The sequence below is a fragment of the Solea solea genome, chromosome 18, assembly GCF_958295425.1.
Source record: "Solea solea chromosome 18, fSolSol10.1, whole genome shotgun sequence".
NCBI classification, from domain to species: domain Eukaryota; kingdom Metazoa; phylum Chordata; class Actinopteri; order Pleuronectiformes; family Soleidae; genus Solea; species Solea solea.
The window spans coordinates 3,243,891-3,262,175 of NC_081151.1; the positions used below are offsets into that span (position 1 = coordinate 3,243,891).

The 18,285-nt window shown below is 45.6% G+C and overlaps 1 protein-coding gene across 3 annotated transcripts in view; it reads left to right on the forward strand.

The window, feature by feature from the left end:
- The window catches only part of tiam2a (TIAM Rac1 associated GEF 2a), a 64,746-nt gene that overhangs the window by 16,961 nt on the left and 29,500 nt on the right, over positions 1-18,285 (forward strand). For 2 of the 3 annotated variants that reach the window (XM_058614801.1, XM_058614799.1), the window contains exons 2-8: positions 4,065-4,159; positions 4,751-5,935; positions 9,428-9,893; positions 10,040-10,212; positions 10,845-11,069; positions 14,027-14,212; positions 14,417-14,560. In XM_058614801.1, the coding sequence (XP_058470784.1) occupies positions 4,757-5,935; positions 9,428-9,893; positions 10,040-10,212; positions 10,845-11,069; positions 14,027-14,212; positions 14,417-14,560 (2,373 nt within the window). In that variant the 5' untranslated portion in view covers positions 4,065-4,159; positions 4,751-4,756. Of the gene's footprint in view, positions 1-277; positions 599-4,064; positions 4,160-4,750; positions 5,936-9,427; positions 9,894-10,039; positions 10,213-10,844; positions 11,070-14,026; positions 14,213-14,416; positions 14,561-18,285 lie in introns of those variants that run through there. The other variant, XM_058614800.1, reaches the window with a different exon arrangement.

Below are 18,285 nucleotides of genomic sequence, written 5' to 3' on the forward strand. Positions count from 1 at the left end.
GGGGTCATTGTGGTATTTAGGGTCAGACAAGAGCTCCAGTCATTGAGCCCTCCCCACCGCCTCTCAGGCAGTGATGCAGCCATTATATGCCAGCTTGTCTCACTGACTGGCTGCAGACTGCTGTGGAAAACCGCCTTGGCTGTATCAAGCCCTGCATCCTTTTTTCCTAGCCAACGGAAAAGCAGGGATATAGGAAAAACAACACTGAGTGGAGTAGTGGAGACTTTGCAGTGGACACTCTAAATGGACGAGTGCTACAAAACATCCATACTTCCATTCCAGCGGGAGCTGTTCTGTTGAAAACTTTTCAGTTTTCCTCCCTGCTGTCCCTAGCGTTGCCTCTTGGCTCTCCGTTACCCAGGGTTACCCCAGGAGGACTGTGATTTGCTGCTGCTACGAAGCCGGGAGGGAGTTTCCACACGTCCTCTGGTGTGTCTGGGTGTGTGAGTCAGATGCAACGTGTGTGTACGTTGCTTTAAGGCTCAGCTAGCCTTCATGGGGAGAATCCACTTTGAGATCAGATCAGAGGACACCAGCGAGACTTCTCCTTTTGCAAGCTCTTCAAAGAGCTTTTAGATGAAAGTCCGGGGCCACTCAGGTAAGGGGCGTTTTGTGGTGCTGTGTTTTTATCTTTTTCTTCCTCTTTGTTTCTCCAATATTTCTGTAAGAAGAGGAGGTGTTTAGATGCACAGGTGTGGGTTACACTGTTTGCATGTCTGAGCACAGTTTATTCTCCACTCTGTACATGTGGCGTTGTGTTTAAGTTTCACTTCCACCCATAAGAATAACTGAGTTTGACGAGCACAGCGTCCTCGTCTAAAATGAGTAACTCACCCTGAGGTTTGCTGGGTGCACAGTTGTACACATTCACATACACATTTTATTTCCTTGGCATCACGCTTGCAAAATGGCAGTGGCATATGTGTATAAATCTTTCACAGCGGCTGCCATGTCATTTCTGGACAGGAGCCAGGTGCCGAGCTTTTAAATGTAGCCTGGAAAAGTGTAAAAGACACTTAACAAGCACTTAGATGGATGTTTGGTGGTTTTGGCTGAATCTCTGATAGAGTAATATGGGCTTTCGGCAAGTGATTCATAGGGATACATTTCTCCTCATGATCAAACAACTGCCAGATTTAAAAAAAAAAAAAAAAATCTGGTTCATATGATACAAACCCACCAGGAAGTCTTGGTCGTTGGTTCTAATATCACTTTTTTCTCCCTTCTTCCTCTCGTTGTTCTACGCTTAACTTTTTGGTCGGTTTTGCACGACTCGGTGTAAACGAGCGAAGCTCCTTTTCGAGCTCGCACAGCGCCAGAGGAAAGTGATAAGAGTCTCGCGGGGTGTGATTTTGACAGGAGGAAGGTAGTGCTATTGTTAACAGTCCCTACTAATAACAAATGACCTCATCATTTCTAGTTCACAGCCTAATAATTCAAAGAAAGCATCACCACCTCGATGAAAGCAGCCAGTTTGTTTGTTATTTGCATTTTTGATTGATGACTTTTTCTATTAAAACCACATTAACTAAACATTCTGTCATATCCTTCGTCCATATTTGAGAGTGATTGCTTGGTTAATGTTTTTCGGGAGATCCGTGAAGTCCAGACTTCTGTATCTTGGTAGAACACATGAAAAACTGCACTGATAGCATCATGCTACCTGTGGCTCAGTTCTCTGGGGGAATTATCGCAGTTTCACACTGCTGTGTCAATAGTTTTTTTTTTCTTCAAGCTTTGTTTCTCAAGTTTAAATAGAAGGACACAAGGGTCAGAAATGCAAGCACAGACTGTGTGTGTGTGTGAGGGAGAAGCTGTAGCTGCTGTTGCACAGATGCCAGTGTGGTCTACACGAAGGAAAGAGACGCTTACTTCCTTAATGCTCCACGTACCTGGCGTGTTTATATCACGCCGAGGTGTGGCCCATTCTTCACCGTTATCCTCCAGAGCTCCAGACTGGAGATGCAACCAGTGCCAGACTAAACATGGAGTTAACGTGGGAGTCACCCAGGGGCAGCGCAAGAAGAATGCCAGGTCACGGGGTGTGTCGACGAGGGACGGGGTGCCAGTGGTCCCCTGGCCCCTGAGCAGATGGCCTGTAGGAAACCTATTGATGAGAACAGAGGCTTGAAGGGGAAGAGGGAGGGTGAGTTCAGGCTGGGCGCAGTGGTTTCCAGCTAAAAGGAAGACTTGTCTTGTTGTTCTCCCAAACACAGGCGCACAATACTCCGTTTCAGCTCACAGCAGAAGGCAAACGTGTGCGTCTGTAGGTTTGTGTGTTAGCACGCCTTTCAGCCTTTCATACTCGCAGCACTGCTCTGCGTGAAAAGCATCAGTGGTAGACGCGAGAAGAAAGCAGTCACTGTGACAAGTTGGACAACCAGCTTTATGCAACCGACTTCTGGTGTTATTGGCAGCTGCTTTCTGCAGAAAGAGCATCGTTTATGTTATTTCCCACTCATGTAGAGGAAGTTGGAATCGGTTTTCCTTCGCTTTCCTTCGCTTTCTTGGTAAATTGTGACCTGCTGATGTTAATAGAAGTTGAGGCTTAGTTGGTGAGGGTTTCAGACGTGGGAGTCCATCACATTTTCTGGGCTTAATGAAGTGAACTCAAGCGTAGCGCTGAACAAGCCAACTGGTTTTTTTGGGCTGTACCCAAGAATCCGATGAAACCTCAGCTCACCTATCGTGACAGAAATGGAAATGGTTAGTTTGTCAAAGTTTGATCAGGTTACGTAGTTGTTCAGTCTTAGTGCTGCTTGTATTCAAAGCCCCACTCGTCACAAGAGACGCCAGTGTTGAGTTACTCCTCTGATCAGTTCATTGCAGGCCTACATATTTCTGGCCACCAAGTTTCCACTGCTCTTTTGAAGTGCTACTTTGTTCACACTCATTCTAAACAGTTTACATAATGAGAGAATAATTCCCTTGTGATGACTCCTTGATATGTTTTGATTTTTTTTTCACCTGGATATTTGACCTTTTGAACTTGCGGATTTAGTGCCACATGTGCTTAATACCTAAATCGTTCTCAGCGTCATCTATTAAACACACGCTTTTTTACAGTAGTCCATTTTGCCCAGTCAGCCAACGCTGTAATCTCACCTCACACAGTCATGGTGCATGCATGCAGGAGCTGATTAAACCCCTTAATTCTGCAGATCACTTAATCCTGAAGGTTAGGGCTTTAGGCGGTTGGCTGTTTACACTGTAACCTTACGCATGCTGTATGTGTGCGGTGAGGCTTAGGAGAGGTAGCACTGTTTGAAAGCCACCCTGGAGTGTGAGCTGATTGTATGTACTGTGTGAGTGGGTTATTTTACCCACCCACACACACACACACACACAGAGAACAGACTGAGTCACTCAGAAGATGCGCGGGTGCCTCTGTAGCCGTTTCTGGTTTTGGATCCTGCCCCGGGACAAATTTTGGTGGTGACAAAGTAAAAAAAAATCTAAAAAAAGAGGGCAGCACGTTAGGATTCCAAGGTTTAAAAATAAACAGACGGGGCAAACTGTAGCCAGATCCTTAAAAAACGGTTCTCAAAGACGACGTCATTTACTTGTGGGGAGGTGGAAAAATGTGACTAATGTTTAGTTTGGATGCCTGGTCGAGGAGAGTTAAATTTGTGGGGGTGGAGTTGAATTTTTTTAAACTAGTCATACGGAAGTGCCAGGGTGGCACTACTTCTACTGTGCTGGCTTGTACAGTACAACGTTGTTCATTGGGTCCTTCTTTATAATTTGGTGTGATATTGGTTTAGTCATTCTTTGAAAAACCTGCTAATAAGAACAATGCTGTTTTCCAGACACAGAAGCATTTCACATTCCTAAAAAGTAGGACAATGTCAGCCTTATTTTCCGCCTGTTTCAGCACGGCACTGACTTTGTTTGTCCCACGTAGAAACACAACAGTTTTATCCCAAATGCTGGGGGTGTGATTTGCATCTACTCTTTAGCGGGCACACCTGTTATCAAACACGGAGGTCATTGCACAAAGTAAATTATACAGTGCTGTGAAAGGCAGACTAAGCACTAAGTCTCTCTCTCTCTGTTCATTTCAGATGAGCCACATGACGGAGGAAGAAGTCTATTCTGAGAAATGAGGTGGAGAGAGCCGCGCATGGGAGCTCCAATCTGAGACCAGACATTCAGACAGGTGAGTCTGAGCGGTGCCTTCATAACTGTTGATTTCACTATTGTTCACTTAACTTACCCCTAACACCTTTTTAAAGTCTCCCAGTCCTCTTTTGTTGTATATATCGGTAGCCGATGTGTTTTAACCCTTATTCAAAGACTTGAGGACAGTTGAAAGTGTTTATGTGGACCCATAATTTAATCCTGTCACAATAGTTTATGTGCTGTAGCATCAGCCCTGCAATGAAATATCTCTCCGGTCACGGCTCTCTGTCCTTAAATGTAAAGCTGTTGTGGACACTGTCTGGGAGCGTTTTTTTTCTGAACTCTGTCTCACATAACAACCGTGACGGCTGAATCCTGTTTGCCTGACGTGACTTTCGTTGATAGAGGTAAAAGAGCGATGTAGTCAATTGACAGAGGTAGAGCAAACAGGTTAATGACCAGGATTTCTCACAGTTATGCTCTTTGAAAACCATCAGGAAGACATTAGACCTGGTTTTATGTGTTAATTTTATGTCCCTGATGACCTGAAATTGCGTCACATCATGTCATCATATACCAGTGAATACCAGTGTGACACTGTGGTTTGTTTCTGTTTTTTCTCCCTCAGACAGAGATGGGAAATTCCGAGAGCCAGTACAGCATCCAAGGGCCCAAAGGCACCAGCTTTGTCTTCCTTGGGAAACCAAAGCCATATCCGCTGAAGCTCCGTTCAGCCAAAGATGACACTTTGTCACCGCGTACGTGGTGGAAAAGTGCTCCTGTAGGCTCAGGGTACAAGGCAAGGTGTATTGGCCGTGGCTGTTTGTCCCCTCCTAAAAGCAGACAGCCTTACTCCACGCGGCACTGTGACTTTATTTCTAAGGGACTCAAGGGCAGTCCAAGTGAGCACCGCTGGCACCGACCCCCCCCTGGATGTGGCACACGAAGGCGGCATATGTCGGATGAGTACGATAATCCTTACGGGGCCGAGCTCAACGTGAACACCCTGGAAAAACACGGTGATGAACAAGAAGTTTTAGAGGAACAAAGCAGTCCCCGCGTGGTGATAAAGAAGGACGGCAGTCTCAGGGTGGAGTTCACCAACACCTCGGGTAATCCCCTCATCCTGGATGAGGCCACTGGCCCCGTGCAGCTCCTCAAGTTCTCGCCCAATGTGGAGTCCGCCTCGACGTCCAGTCTGCCTGGTTCCAGTGGTAGCGGGCTGGACGGCCACCGCTGTGGTCCTCCGCCTGCCTCTACCTCGTCCACAGCCAGGACCAGCAAGGGGAGCTCTCTGAGCTCAGATGGTTCTTGGTATGACAGCCCCTGGGGGCCCAGCGCAGAGATGTGCGAGCAAGACCAACCCTCCTCTGCCGGCAGCACTCAAGTTCAGTCCCCAATCCACGAACCCGACTCATTCACCGAGCAATCTCCTCCCGTATCTATCACAGATTTCTACAGGGACTCCTCAATGGCTGCCACCTTCCCCACAACCGGCGACTTGTCGTCCCAGTTGCTGGAGCCACCGCCAGGCCGGAGGCCACACCGAGCCTCCTTTGCGTCTGTCCTGGATGCGCCCTTGGAGGAAGAGTGCTCCGAGGTCCGGCAGTACTCATCGTACACTCTGCCCTGCCGCAGGCCCAAAGCCCACACCATGAGTGAGGACCTGGACCAATACCCTGACCAGGAGCAGCACCAGGAGAAGAGTGTGCCCGAGTTTGGCTCTCATTACAAGAGAGACTCTATCAAAAACCGCATGAGACGCTTCAGTGACTGGACGGGCAGTCTAAGCCGCAAGAAGAGGAAGTCCCTGGTATGATATTTGGAATCACATTACATATAAATGTATTGCTTTATTTCATTAATCTCTACCTCTCACAGGGTCCAAAGTGTCTGTAGTCACTCTGCAACTTAAAATGTTGTACTTTAAAGCTGCAGAATATGGTGATTTTTGTTATTATGCCTTTCTTTTGGTCTTTTTGCAAATATTTTTTAACATTATTTGCATGCTGCGTTCATCGTCTGAATGCAGGCTTTCTCAAGCAATACTATCAGAGCAGATTGAGGGGAAAGTAGCTGTTTTTCCTGTCAAACTGCTGAATGATTGGATCATTTTAAGCAGTAGAATTCTGTTCTGAAATGTTCCGTGGACATTTCTTTGTGTTTTTAGTCATAATCCAACCTGCTTTACTAGTGCAGTTTCCTCTGTGTATGATGGAGCTGATAGACTTAATGAACATTGTGCTAATGTATAGACATTTGTTTTTATTTAAAAGTTGCTCACAGTAGTTAAAGTCATCAATTTTTATGTCGTCATGTTGCAGTTCTTTAATCATGAGCCCTGAGAGGAACGGCTTATTAAACAGGAGGACATCACTAAGAGTCATACACAGACATTCTGTTTGGCAAGGCTTTCATATTTTTTTTTTGATCATGAGCCACAGTGGTTGTCCTGGCATGGCCGGTAACCAACCACCGTCCTGTGGTCCTGAGCAGCACAATACCAGCTGTCTGAGGACAGGGCACAGCGGGGTGGCGCAAAATGAAATTTGTAAGGCAAACCAGTGCTGGGTCTTGTTATTTTAATGATGGTGGAACAAGGATGAGCAGTACTACCTGTTATTACACTTGCGAGGCACCTTACGATCATCTTCTGACGATGAGGAGGCGGGGGACGATGTGCAGATGTCATTTTGTCAACTTTACCTGGGTGGGTGCATTTCAGTTTTATTGTGGTGTGAAGTTGAGGGTGTTTAATGGCTGATCAAAGAGGCTTTAGTGAAATATGAACGTACGATACGCAGAGCAGGCAGCCGATGTGTATGTTTTCCTCTTTTTGTAAAATGACACGCGTTCCAGGCAGGGGTCAGAGGAGAAGCTGGAAATAACCACAATGTCGTCTGCATGTCGTTTACACGTGTTTTAAGAACAGCGTGACCTCGCTCTACAACCACCGCCGTCTTCATCGCTTTAATTTGACAAAAAAAAACCAAAAGAAAACCCAAACCCATTTGTTTAAATAGATCCTGAACTCCGTTTCTTGTTTCTGCATTAATTTGTTAAGCCAAGTTTTTAAGGAAACACTGTTTAGGCAGTGCCAGGAGAATAGCCGTAAGCCTCTGAAAGGCTCTGGTAGAGAGCAACTAAATCCCAGCTAAAGATTTAACTCCACCCCTCGTCTAATGTTAATGAATGACTCGAGGTTGTCCGGGGTGTTGTGTGCTGCAGATTTTCTGGGCTCTCCTCACCAGTCCTTAGAGTAAATCTGCTAATAAGGATTGGTGTTCAGTCACTTCTGACTCTGACAACAAACCAAAAGGACAGAATAGGAACAATCATTGCATTCAGATGGGTTTTTGTGAGCTCCTCCTTGTACCTAAATAGCTCTGGTGTTGCTGAGTGAAATGGACGAGACACTTTGCCTTGACACTGTCACCTGAGTGCGCAGTGAGAAAATACCGAGGAGGCCGACGGTAATCATTTTGAGTGTTCCACGGCTTTCACTTTGCATCAGTAATGTCCGCCTTTAAATCTCCTGCTTGACATAATGCCGTGCTAATCTATGGCCATGTGCAGGTACTTACCCGGTTTGGGGGCAGACTAGCATCCACATGTTTATGTTGGTCTGTTTCCTTATGGAGATATAAAGCTGGTAGAAGGCTGGAACATTTAAATTTAAAGTCCCTTTTAAAAGAGTGTGTTTCCTTTCACAATTTATGGTGCTTAATGTAAATAATAGAAAAGTAAATAACAAAATCGCATTAAAGTGAAATGCGATTTTGTCTGGTGTTGTATTTAGTAACGTTTCAGACTCCTCCAGCGACCTTTTGTCCCCCAAAAAGTTACTATTGACAAATCTAATAGCTTTTAGGTTCTAGCCAAGCCTTAGTTACTTTCCGAGGAATAAAATTTGCCAGTTTGTGTTGCACGAGTGCGCTGCATCTGTTCACTGTGGGCGGAGAACTGGTCTGGGTGTAGACAAGAGAGAGAGAGAGAAGCACCGTGACCACAGCAGCACAGAGTAACTAGACAAGAATGAGCTGCACATGTGCAGTGCAGCTGGCCGTTTGCAGACCAATCTCTGATCTGTATTGTTCATCCAAGTGAAGTAGTGTCTGTGAAGACACCTTAACGTCCATATAATCTCTATTACAGCTTGTCTCCAGACTAAATTTCTTCTGTTGTTTGGTAGTCATTTCGTTGACGGTCAAAGCTTTACGGCACATGTGTGTACAGCATATCTGAGGGTATGGTCACATTGCCTCTTGTCAGCAGGTCTTCCAAAATCAGCAGCATTTCCAGCTCTGGTTACCCTCCACTTGGCCTCTTGAATTTTGTTGAGGGTTTGAACTAAAGGTCACACTGTGACCCTGATGCCAAAGGCCAAGAAACCTGCCTAACCTAAATGAAAGTCAGCTGGAAGAGGGTGAGGGAGAGGGAGAGGGTGGATAAATTTGGGGCAGTGCCTGCCGAAGGAAAACGAGGGGAAGTGGCTGAAAATCCACTCGTACAGCTGCAGTATATAACTACTGGAGTGACAGTTGTACGTCATTGTCGAACAAAGGCTGTCCACTATGGGTTCACAGAGTTTATTGCCGCCTTGGAGCTAAACAGGATCTTTGTAAAGTCTGGTTTCAGGATGTGATAAGAAAAATTAGGAATTCCTCGCTAACTATTAGGGAAAGAGTAGAAATGGCTTAAAGCATGAACACAGACAGAGCTGAGTGAGAAACATGAGCAAACAAAGATGTAGAATGAGCTTAGACGTGATGGCACAAACTGTGTCTGCATGCTGAGAACACTCCACTCTGTAGCCAAGGGCAGAATTGATGCCGCAATCTACTCAAGTGTAGGTAGGGCTGTTATTAGACCGGAGAAGAGGCAATTCCATCAAGTGTTCATTTGAAGAAATGGGGAAGCTCAGGCAGACCTGTGATGACGTGACATTGTCTGAGCCTGGAGGGGGTCCAACCTCCAAGGTGCCATCACAGGAAATTGTCCCACTTTCTCAGCCTTGCAAAAGATTTGGGGACTGTAATGCAGACTTTGAAGTCGGTTTGAGTGGTTTGACTAGATTCTTTTTCAACAGTTTCTCTAGCAATTCTCCAGTGCCCCAGGGCTAATTGAAAGGCTCACTCCCAGTTTTGGTCTGTGTGAGTTTGTGGCCGCAAGTCCTTACTTTTTTAGAACTTTTCGGTTTACCGTGGTCCAAAAATCCCAGATATACCTGCTAATTTCAGTGTGAAAATCAAGCTCATCATGCCTTTATTTCTTTCCTTCCGACTTTTCTCACCTATTATCATAGGAAACCAGGTACAAGGAGATGAGTGACGCGTTTGACAGTGGAGTCGATGGCCTCACCGCAGACACCAGCTCTCCCTCCCAGGTCTCCAGCCTGGTCTGGTTCCCCGGTGCGTCCAGGACCCAATCTTCAGGAGCCATTCACCAAACAACCAGCGACGCCCTCCGCCAGAACATTTACGAGAACTTCATGAGGGAGCTGGACATGGGCATTGGACAGGGAGGAGGAGGAGGAGGAGGAGGAGCAGGTGATACAAAAGACCCATCTATCGGCACCGAAGAGGGCGAGAGTAGCAGTGAGTCGGCAGAGGGCTCTCTCGAGGAGCTCGATCTGCTGTTTGAAAAGGAACAGGGAGTGGTCCGACGGGCCGGCTGGCTTTCTTTTAAACCTCTCGTCACACTGCACAAAGACAGGAAGCTGGAGCTGGTCAGTCGCCGCAAGTGGAAGCAGTACTGGGTGACCCTTAAAGGTGAGGTTTGAGACTGTGGATGGAGGAACACAGGGAACATTACTTTTAATGTAACACAATATAAACGTAGTGATGCACATGAATTATTTAATACATTTGTGCCATTATCTGCCTTTTCATCTGTATCCCCACACTGTGTTTTTCAGGATGTACGTTGCTCTTCTATGAGACCTACGGGAAAGGCTCTTCAGAGCAGGAACTGTCTCCCCGCTACGCTCTCTTGGCCGAGGACAGTATCGTCCAGGCCGTTCCTGAACATCCCAAAAAGGAGAACGTCTTCTGCCTTAGCAACTCCTATGGAGACGTTTACCTCTTTCAGGTAAAACACAACGGCGGGTCGAGTTCTTCGTGTTTAACGTCCTCCTGGAATCCAATGCAAATAAATGAATAAAAAGTTACAGTACATAGTTCCATAGTCCTTCATGTGAGCGAAGCATATGAAATGGCCAATTTCAACCTTTTGAAGGACATGTTGGACATGTTGTGCTTACTGACCTTCATACTGCTACCAAATTCATGCAGAGCCCTGGCTTCTTCCATAGCAACTCCTACACTCAAAATAACAAGCTTCATAGGCTGCACTGGGATATAAAATAGTGACATAGCCCCAGAAGCAAGAGTGGAGAAAATAACCTCTGTGACATAAAGAGATTTGTCTTCACTCACCTTGGTTCAGCATGAGTCATTCTTTAAAAAAAAAAAAAAAAAAAAAAGGGTTCACAACATGTGTTCTGCTTACAAATGAGTCATCCTATAAAGAGGAATATGAGCATGAAATGTCTTTATTGAGAGTGAAAAACTATGTAAGTCTATTATAGTCTGATTGTCTTTTATTGATCCAGCAAAGCCTAAATTGTGATACACGATAGAATAACACAACAATATATATGTATAACAATGAATATTAGCCTTGCTACTTCAAATTAAGACCCTGTCTCTTTGGCCTTTCAGGCCAGCAACCAGACCGACCTGGAGAACTGGGTGACATCCATCCACTCTGCCAGCGCCTCACTGCTGGCTAAGCGTCAGGGGAAGGAGGACACCGTGCGTCTGCTGCGGAGCCAGGTCCGCGGTCTGCTGCAGAAGATCGACATGGATGGAAAGATGAAGAAAATGGCCGAGCTGCAGCTGACCGTAGTCAATGACCCGAAGAACCGCAGGGCTATCGAGAACCAGGTGAGACGATCACACACGTACATGAGTCGCTGAGAATATCGGCGGGGCCCCTGTTGGATTATTTGTTTTATGACTCCTGTGTCATTATGTCTGCGGGGCAAGTAAAGTGGCCTGAATGCATCAGGTCCCCCAAACGCATCACAAGGGGCCCAGGGGAGCAGCTTGCCTCCCCGAGCATCAAAATTGTGATTCCAGATGTTTCCCAGTAATGGTCTCTCAAAACGCATTATCCTCCTCCTCCCTCTCCTTCTCACAGCCTGGGGGAGAATCCAAAGCACCTAACACTGTGCTGTAGCCTACATTGAGAGTATAAAAAGCCCATAACCTGTAGCTTTGCCAGAAAACAAATACTTTAACAAGAAACAAGTGGTTGTTGTGGAATTGTGGGAAAAGCAGGCTGCACCTCAGGTAGTCTGAGACTATAAGAGTCTGTTAAATGTGATGCCAGTGGCCCGTGGTCCATGCACCCTTACTTGCATTTCAGTGCTAGAAAGGGGAGAAGAGTAACACTCTCCATATCAGTAGTGCTGTTGTTTGGTCTTGCGTTAAAACACCTCGAGTGGAGATGTCACTGCCTGCCTACGAGACCCGACCGTGAGCCTGGATCTGTTTCCATTTAGCCAGTTCTGCCAGTTCAGAGCAGACGAAGAGACAGACGGGATTGGAGTCAATGATAGGGTCAGAGGGGTACGGGACAAGACTCTGGTGCAGGCGCCCAGAGGCTGATGATAGATTTAAGGTTGCGGTGGGGTTGTCTCGCACCAACAGGGCACTACTTTGATGTTCCCACCCACCCCTCCACCCATGTCTACTGAAATCAGTGCCAGCTGACCTCTTTTGAAGTCTCTTTACACACACACACACATATACACTGCGATCAAGTTGCATTGAAAGACTTATTATACATTAGAGCTTTTACCGAGAGCATGGAGCAGATGTTAAAGAGGGGGGGAACAAGCAAAGATGAGAATCTGCTGAAAGATGGGCTCGTATCTGCCGAGGTTAATCGCTCTGAGATTGATGTAAATCAGAAGTGCACAGAGGCCAGATGGGTCTGAACGTGCCTTGCTTTTCACCGATATTGGGTGGTTGTCTTATTGCACTGAAAGAGTTCTGCCTCTCTTATAAAGCACTGAACTACATAAACCCAAAATCCCATTCGTCAGTGATACACCCTGGCGTGAATCATCAAATTGAATTTTCTGCCGCAGACTATTTTAGATATCTGACGTTTTTCCACAAACACATCCAGATTACGTGTGAATCACGCGCTTGGATCCTCTGGAATAGTTGTACATAGATGTGTGGTTTTTTTGGTTTTGTCTTTGCTTGTGAAGAAAGAGCTGATGCACTTGGTGATACCTCGCTCCTGTGTATAAAATGAGCCAAATATAGCAGGATCACAGGGTTTTAAGTAGGAGGTCTTTGAGTAACACCAAGAATTAGACCCGTCTGAGTGAAAATGTGAAGGGAATACACTTTTGTCACTTTACTAATAAAGAGATGAGAACACAGGCACCACAGTCATCCGTGTCTCTGTGATAAATCATTAGCTTTGGCGGGTCATGTTCATTGACTCTGTATGTAACCTTTATTCAAAATGATTGACCTTTTTTAAGTAGTTTTGTCGTATTTTATGTAAATTTGAGGTGAGTTAACTATAGTTGACTCCCCTATAATCCATTGAGACTGTGGCACTTCCTTACTCAGGGGCACAGACGCCAACAGTGAATATTATTGGATAATACCAAACGCTACGGTAGCACAAGAAGCAAAGGAGTCCTCAAATTATCAGTCTCTCTCTGTAATGGCCTTACTTCGCCTCTATTCACATCTAGAGCTAGAGCCAATAATAACCAAGGAAAGCTGCTGATCATAAAAGATCAAGTAGAGTCTGAGCTGTGAAACCATTTAATGTATGGAACAAGGGTGTGATTCCTTTTCAAACGTTAAAAGTGTTGGAGCAGCTGGTAGAAAATAACGTTCTACCAAAGGACACAACTCTAAAAAAGTTCAGTGCTTCTCTGATTTTAACTGCACTGGTTTCTTAGAGATAAAAATCTGCCGAATTAATCCCTCACTCCTCAATTATTAAACGCCAGAACACAAGGTCATTTGTATCCAGAATGTGAGCAGACCTCACAGTCAGGAAAGCGTCACTGTCTTCGTTAACCAACGCCGCTGCTACATACAGGGAGCCATTTTCACAGTGTTTAAGCACATCACAAAGCTCAGTTTGGTCCCGTGGCGATCGCTGCGCAAGGTCTTTTTGTTTAAGATGTTAGACTTTGTTTCGAGTCAGGGGTTCGTAAAACGCCGCTAACCCGCCCCCCGTCCCTCCTCGGCTCTGCTCCTCGTCCTAAAGAACGCCATTAATGTGAACGTGACCTAATGGGACGACGCCATAGGGTGTGTTATTGTGAATGAACTCGCAGCGCAGACGAGACCTATTAAAGTCAGTTGTTATAGAGGGTTGTTTAACTTGAGTGTTCTCATTAAAACAAGTCTCCAGCCAGCAGCATAAGCACCTTCTCATAGCTTACATAGTGCGCACAGGGATGGGGAGGGCAACTGTAAATTGTGTGTGTGTACTTGTAGGTTGTGTGTGGAGCAGAGTTTTTAACGGGTGGTCTGTGCAACATCGCAATCCTCTCTAGACTTACATAAAAATGGGCATTTAGATTTACTGCGCACATACTTGCTCAATACGCAGTCACCCCTCACTACCAAACCTCCCCCAATTCATGCCCTCACCCTTTTCCCAACATCTGCAAGCAATTGCATCTTGATGGAAAGCACTCAACTGACCCCGGATCTCTCTCTTTGACTCCCCCGTTTTCCCCCCTCCTCCCTTTCTAAAGCCATTACCTAGCCCTGAACAGTCTCTATTCTTGGTGACCAGCAGATTTATTGTGACTCTGTATAACATTCTTTTTATATATATAATATTTCTTCAGATCCAGCAGTGGGAGCAGAATCTGGAGAGGTTTAATATGGACCTCTTCAGGATGCGCTGCTACCTGGCCAGTCTTCAGGGCGGAGAGCTGCCCAACCCAAAGAGCCTGCTCGCTATTGCCAGCCGCCCCACCAAGAGCACTCTGGGACGCCTGGGGATCTTCTCCGTCTCCTCCTTCCACGCACTGGTGAGGAACCCCGGGATGAATATAACAAATCAGAGAACAGACCAAGTTTGTCTTGCTTGGTTTTTCTAGAGATGTTCCTTTACTTCGAACAATAACCTTGCAAACCTTCCAATCACTCTAAAACCAAAAATTAATACTTAAGAAGAACCTACAGTAATTTAGATGGTTTGTGATCATAGTCCTGATATTGTGAAATCTGTTCAGATCTGTTCCAGAGATGAAGCCACACTCAGGAGGCGCTCCTTCTCCCTGACCTGTAGACAGCGCAAGAGAGGTCTCTTCTCTTCGCTCAAAGGCCTCGACAACCTCACAAAACGAGGCCGGGACAAGAGGCCGTCTGTATCGCAGGTACATATAATATATTTGTTTTTTATTTCATACGTTTCAACCTTTTGACTCGGAATCTCATACACAACTTCAAGTATGTAAAACATTGCTGTAAAAACAGCAGTGCTGTTGGTGTTTTCTTTGTAATCAAACACACTGCAGATTTCTTGCCTTAGGCTAAAACTATGCAGCGCTCTGTAGCTTCATCTAAGATGTTGGTGCCCTTTGCTGCTATTTTCTTTTCACAAAAATTACCATGTTCTCTCTGTCATTTTCTGCCTGAAACAAAAAAGCAACAAAAAAGGAATGTGTGACTTGTAACAAGCCCATGGGGAGGCACTCGCATTATAAAACCGATGTGGTTGTAAGATGAAAGGCTGCATAACAAACGACACTCGTTTCTGTGTTTGTCTAAAGCCTGAACGCAGCTCTTAGACCTCGGGGTGACACTAATCTCATTTGAATTCCACAGTAACACAACTCTTCAGGTCGTCCGGATTAGTTAATTGCTATTGTACGATCACCCTCCTCATTCAGCGTCGAGTAGGGGACGCGGTGGTGTGGTTTGGCTTGGTACAGTGCAGTACATATTTCCATTAGGAAACCATACATCCTTTATCCTCCAACGGAGGGCCGCTGTGCCAATCCCAGCTGACATAGGGCGATAGGCGGGGTATACCTTGGACACTTCCCCAGTCCATTGCATGGACACAGAGACAAACACCCATTCACTCTTACTCTTACAATTCAGAGTGTCAAATTTACCTCATATTGGTAACTGTTCCATTCTTTACCCATGTTTTTGGACTGTGGGAGGAAGCTGGATATCCCGGAGAAGGCCCTTGTTCCAACTGGGGCTCGAACCCCAGGTCTTCTTGCTGCAAAGGCAAGAGTGCTAACCACTACACCAACTGTGTGACCCATTAGGAAACCAATAGTACCAAAATAACCGCCCCCAACCGTTCCATTCTTTGTTACCCTTTCCTTGGGTGTACCAAAGTGAAATGGTTGGGGGTATGGTTAGACCGGCTCCACCCGTGACAATCGGCTGATTGGGCGATGTCACTCCCTCTTGATTGGTGTAAATATTCAATGGAAGTCGAGGCAAACGCCCCCCAGTTTATTGTTATACCAAAAATTATTGTCTGTTGTGTCGCATCCAATGTCGTTGTTCGGCACGATGTCACGCTTCCAAGAAAACTGTGCTGTTCTCAGACGAAACGCAAGCCTGACCCAGGGCTTAACCTTCCTAAACCGTACCATTCTGTACCAAACCGCATTCATGAGCAGGTTCACCGTGCATGTGTGATGGTGCAGAGAAAAGCTGAACACCCTCGGTGCATATTCTGAACATTTGTTAGTCAAACAACCTGAAAACATGTCGTTTTATTGCTTACTCACATGTACAGTGTCTGACATGAAGGCAAGCATATTCTCATAGTCACATGCTGCTTATAGCACATTTTGCCCCCCCCCCTAAGGATAGTTTATTAATTAGATGCACATAAGCTCTCAACATCCTCCCCCCCTCTGCTTCGTGGTATGCTTGAGTGCAAACCTCCCATCATTGTAAACAACGGGGAGCATTCTTTACCCATACGCGGAGGGGGGGGGATCTGAAAATCCTCTTAGGTTAGTAATTAGACCCATGTAGTCTATTTATTTATTTACAGAAATCCACCTCTCCTGTACACTAAAGGTATGGCTTGAGGGAATGCTTTTCTCTTTGGTGGTCTATTTTAAGAATTGCTGCAGGAAATGCTCATTTGTGCACCAAGTCTTTTATGGACCTCTGTTCATTAGCGTGCGACTACAGGAAGTGAGAAGGAGCATGGTTTTGATCAACAGTCCCTTTTCGCAGTGATATCGTGTTGTTTATCCCAGTCGCGTTCTTTAACAAAATGTCCCCCCCCACCCCCCCGTCCCGTTCCACCTGCGCTCATCCAGTTCATCCACGCCACCTCCTGCTTTGTGATATTTATGTTGTGTGTGTGTGTGTGTTGTTATTTTTCTGGGGAAGTCCAGCCTGCCCGGCCTAATGAGGCTCAGTTACACTTCACAGCGCAGGAGGCGAAGAGGTGGCGCTGCAGCTCACACATGAATTATTAAAAGCCATATGTGGTAGATGGCATTCTCCACTCTTTCCCCTCGGCCCTGCAGTCATCGGCAGATGGTCGGTGTAAAGACTTTTAAATAATAAACAGCCTCTTTTTCTTTTCTTTTTTTACCTTTTTCCCCCCCTCGTCTTTGCTGTTTTTAGTGCATGGTCTTTCTTGTCTCTCCCTCTGCACATGGAGGCAAATAAGGAATATTTACTGGCTGTTGGTGATTTTCAGGAGTGCTGGGTTTTCCCCGGACATGTGCTGTTTTTGTGTTTGTGTTTGAGTGAGCCTGTCAGTTTCACTTTTCTTGTTGCTCTTTGTGAGAGATGTAGCCTTGGCCGTTTTTGAAAGATGACATCAGCTCCTTGGCGGGACATGTTTGCCGGAGCGGGATTTGGACGGTGAGGCCGTCCCACGAGCCAAACTTTTGTCCACGGACTTAATCTGTTGTTACCTTCTCAGGTTCTCAGACTGTGTTTTTCCTCCAAAGATCTCTCCCTCCACAAATCCACTGTGTTTTAGCTTCTTTATTTCCCTGTACATTTTATCTCTTAAGCCCAGAGATTCATCCCAATCTCTTCCCCATGTTCTCTCATTTTGTCTTCTCCTAACTCCTCTTTCTGACCCCCCCCCCCAGTTCTCAGAGCATAAACATCAGAGCGTTACCCGCCGGTCTTTCTCTCTCTCTTTCTTTCTTTCTCCCACAGTTTCCAAACTGACTCATCTGTGTTGACTAAACCTAAATCCCATTTACCACCGCGATGCTGCTCTTGACAACAAGTCATGCCTCCCCCCTCCCCCCCTCACTCCCCAATTTCCTCCCCTCTCCCCTCTCATCTCTCCTCCGTATTAGCAGTGCTATGTATACAGTAAAAGACTGGCCCAGCAGGCTGTGGGAAGTAGGCCAGAAAGGTCTGAGGATTTGTGGGAGAGTTTGTGGCGCTTTCTAAAAATAGCCGGTTACAGTGAAGCAGCACCGTTTACAGCCACTTTATAATGTGTTTGTGTTGGTGAGGTAGAGTTATAGTCTGCTGATTAACACTCGCGCAAGGACATTACCATTAGAAAGAAGTGTAATGTGTCGAGCCACCAGGGGGCGACACTGCTGGTTGCAAAACTGGGTTTGAATGTCAGTGCAATGTCTGTTAGATCCTCAACATATCATTTTAGATGAAACATCTCATTCTACACACTGAGAGGAACATCTTTGTTTCTCACAGATGTGCACCAGTATCACATGGTAATCATTTTAAATATGTTTTTTGAATGAAAATGAGAAGAATGATGTAAGAACTTCCATTCCCTTTGACATCGCAGATATTCATTGAAAATCGTTCAGCCCTACAACATTTAGGTCGTTTTAAAGTAGTTAATGTCTCAATCGTTCGTTCAAGGTCTTCTTCAATTGAGTATTTTGTCAAATTTATAAATTCTGTTCCCATAATAGAAGAAATTGGATGATGAAGCGTGACCCATGATTGGATACCATATGTTTGACAGGCGATACCTACCACCTTTCATGCAATTGGTGCCTGGATACAGGTGACATTTGTATCCACAGTGTTATTTTTATTTTATATGTGGCGTTAAAAGAGGACATTTTTGCAAGAAATTCAGCTTCAATTCAGTCACGGCAAAAAAAGG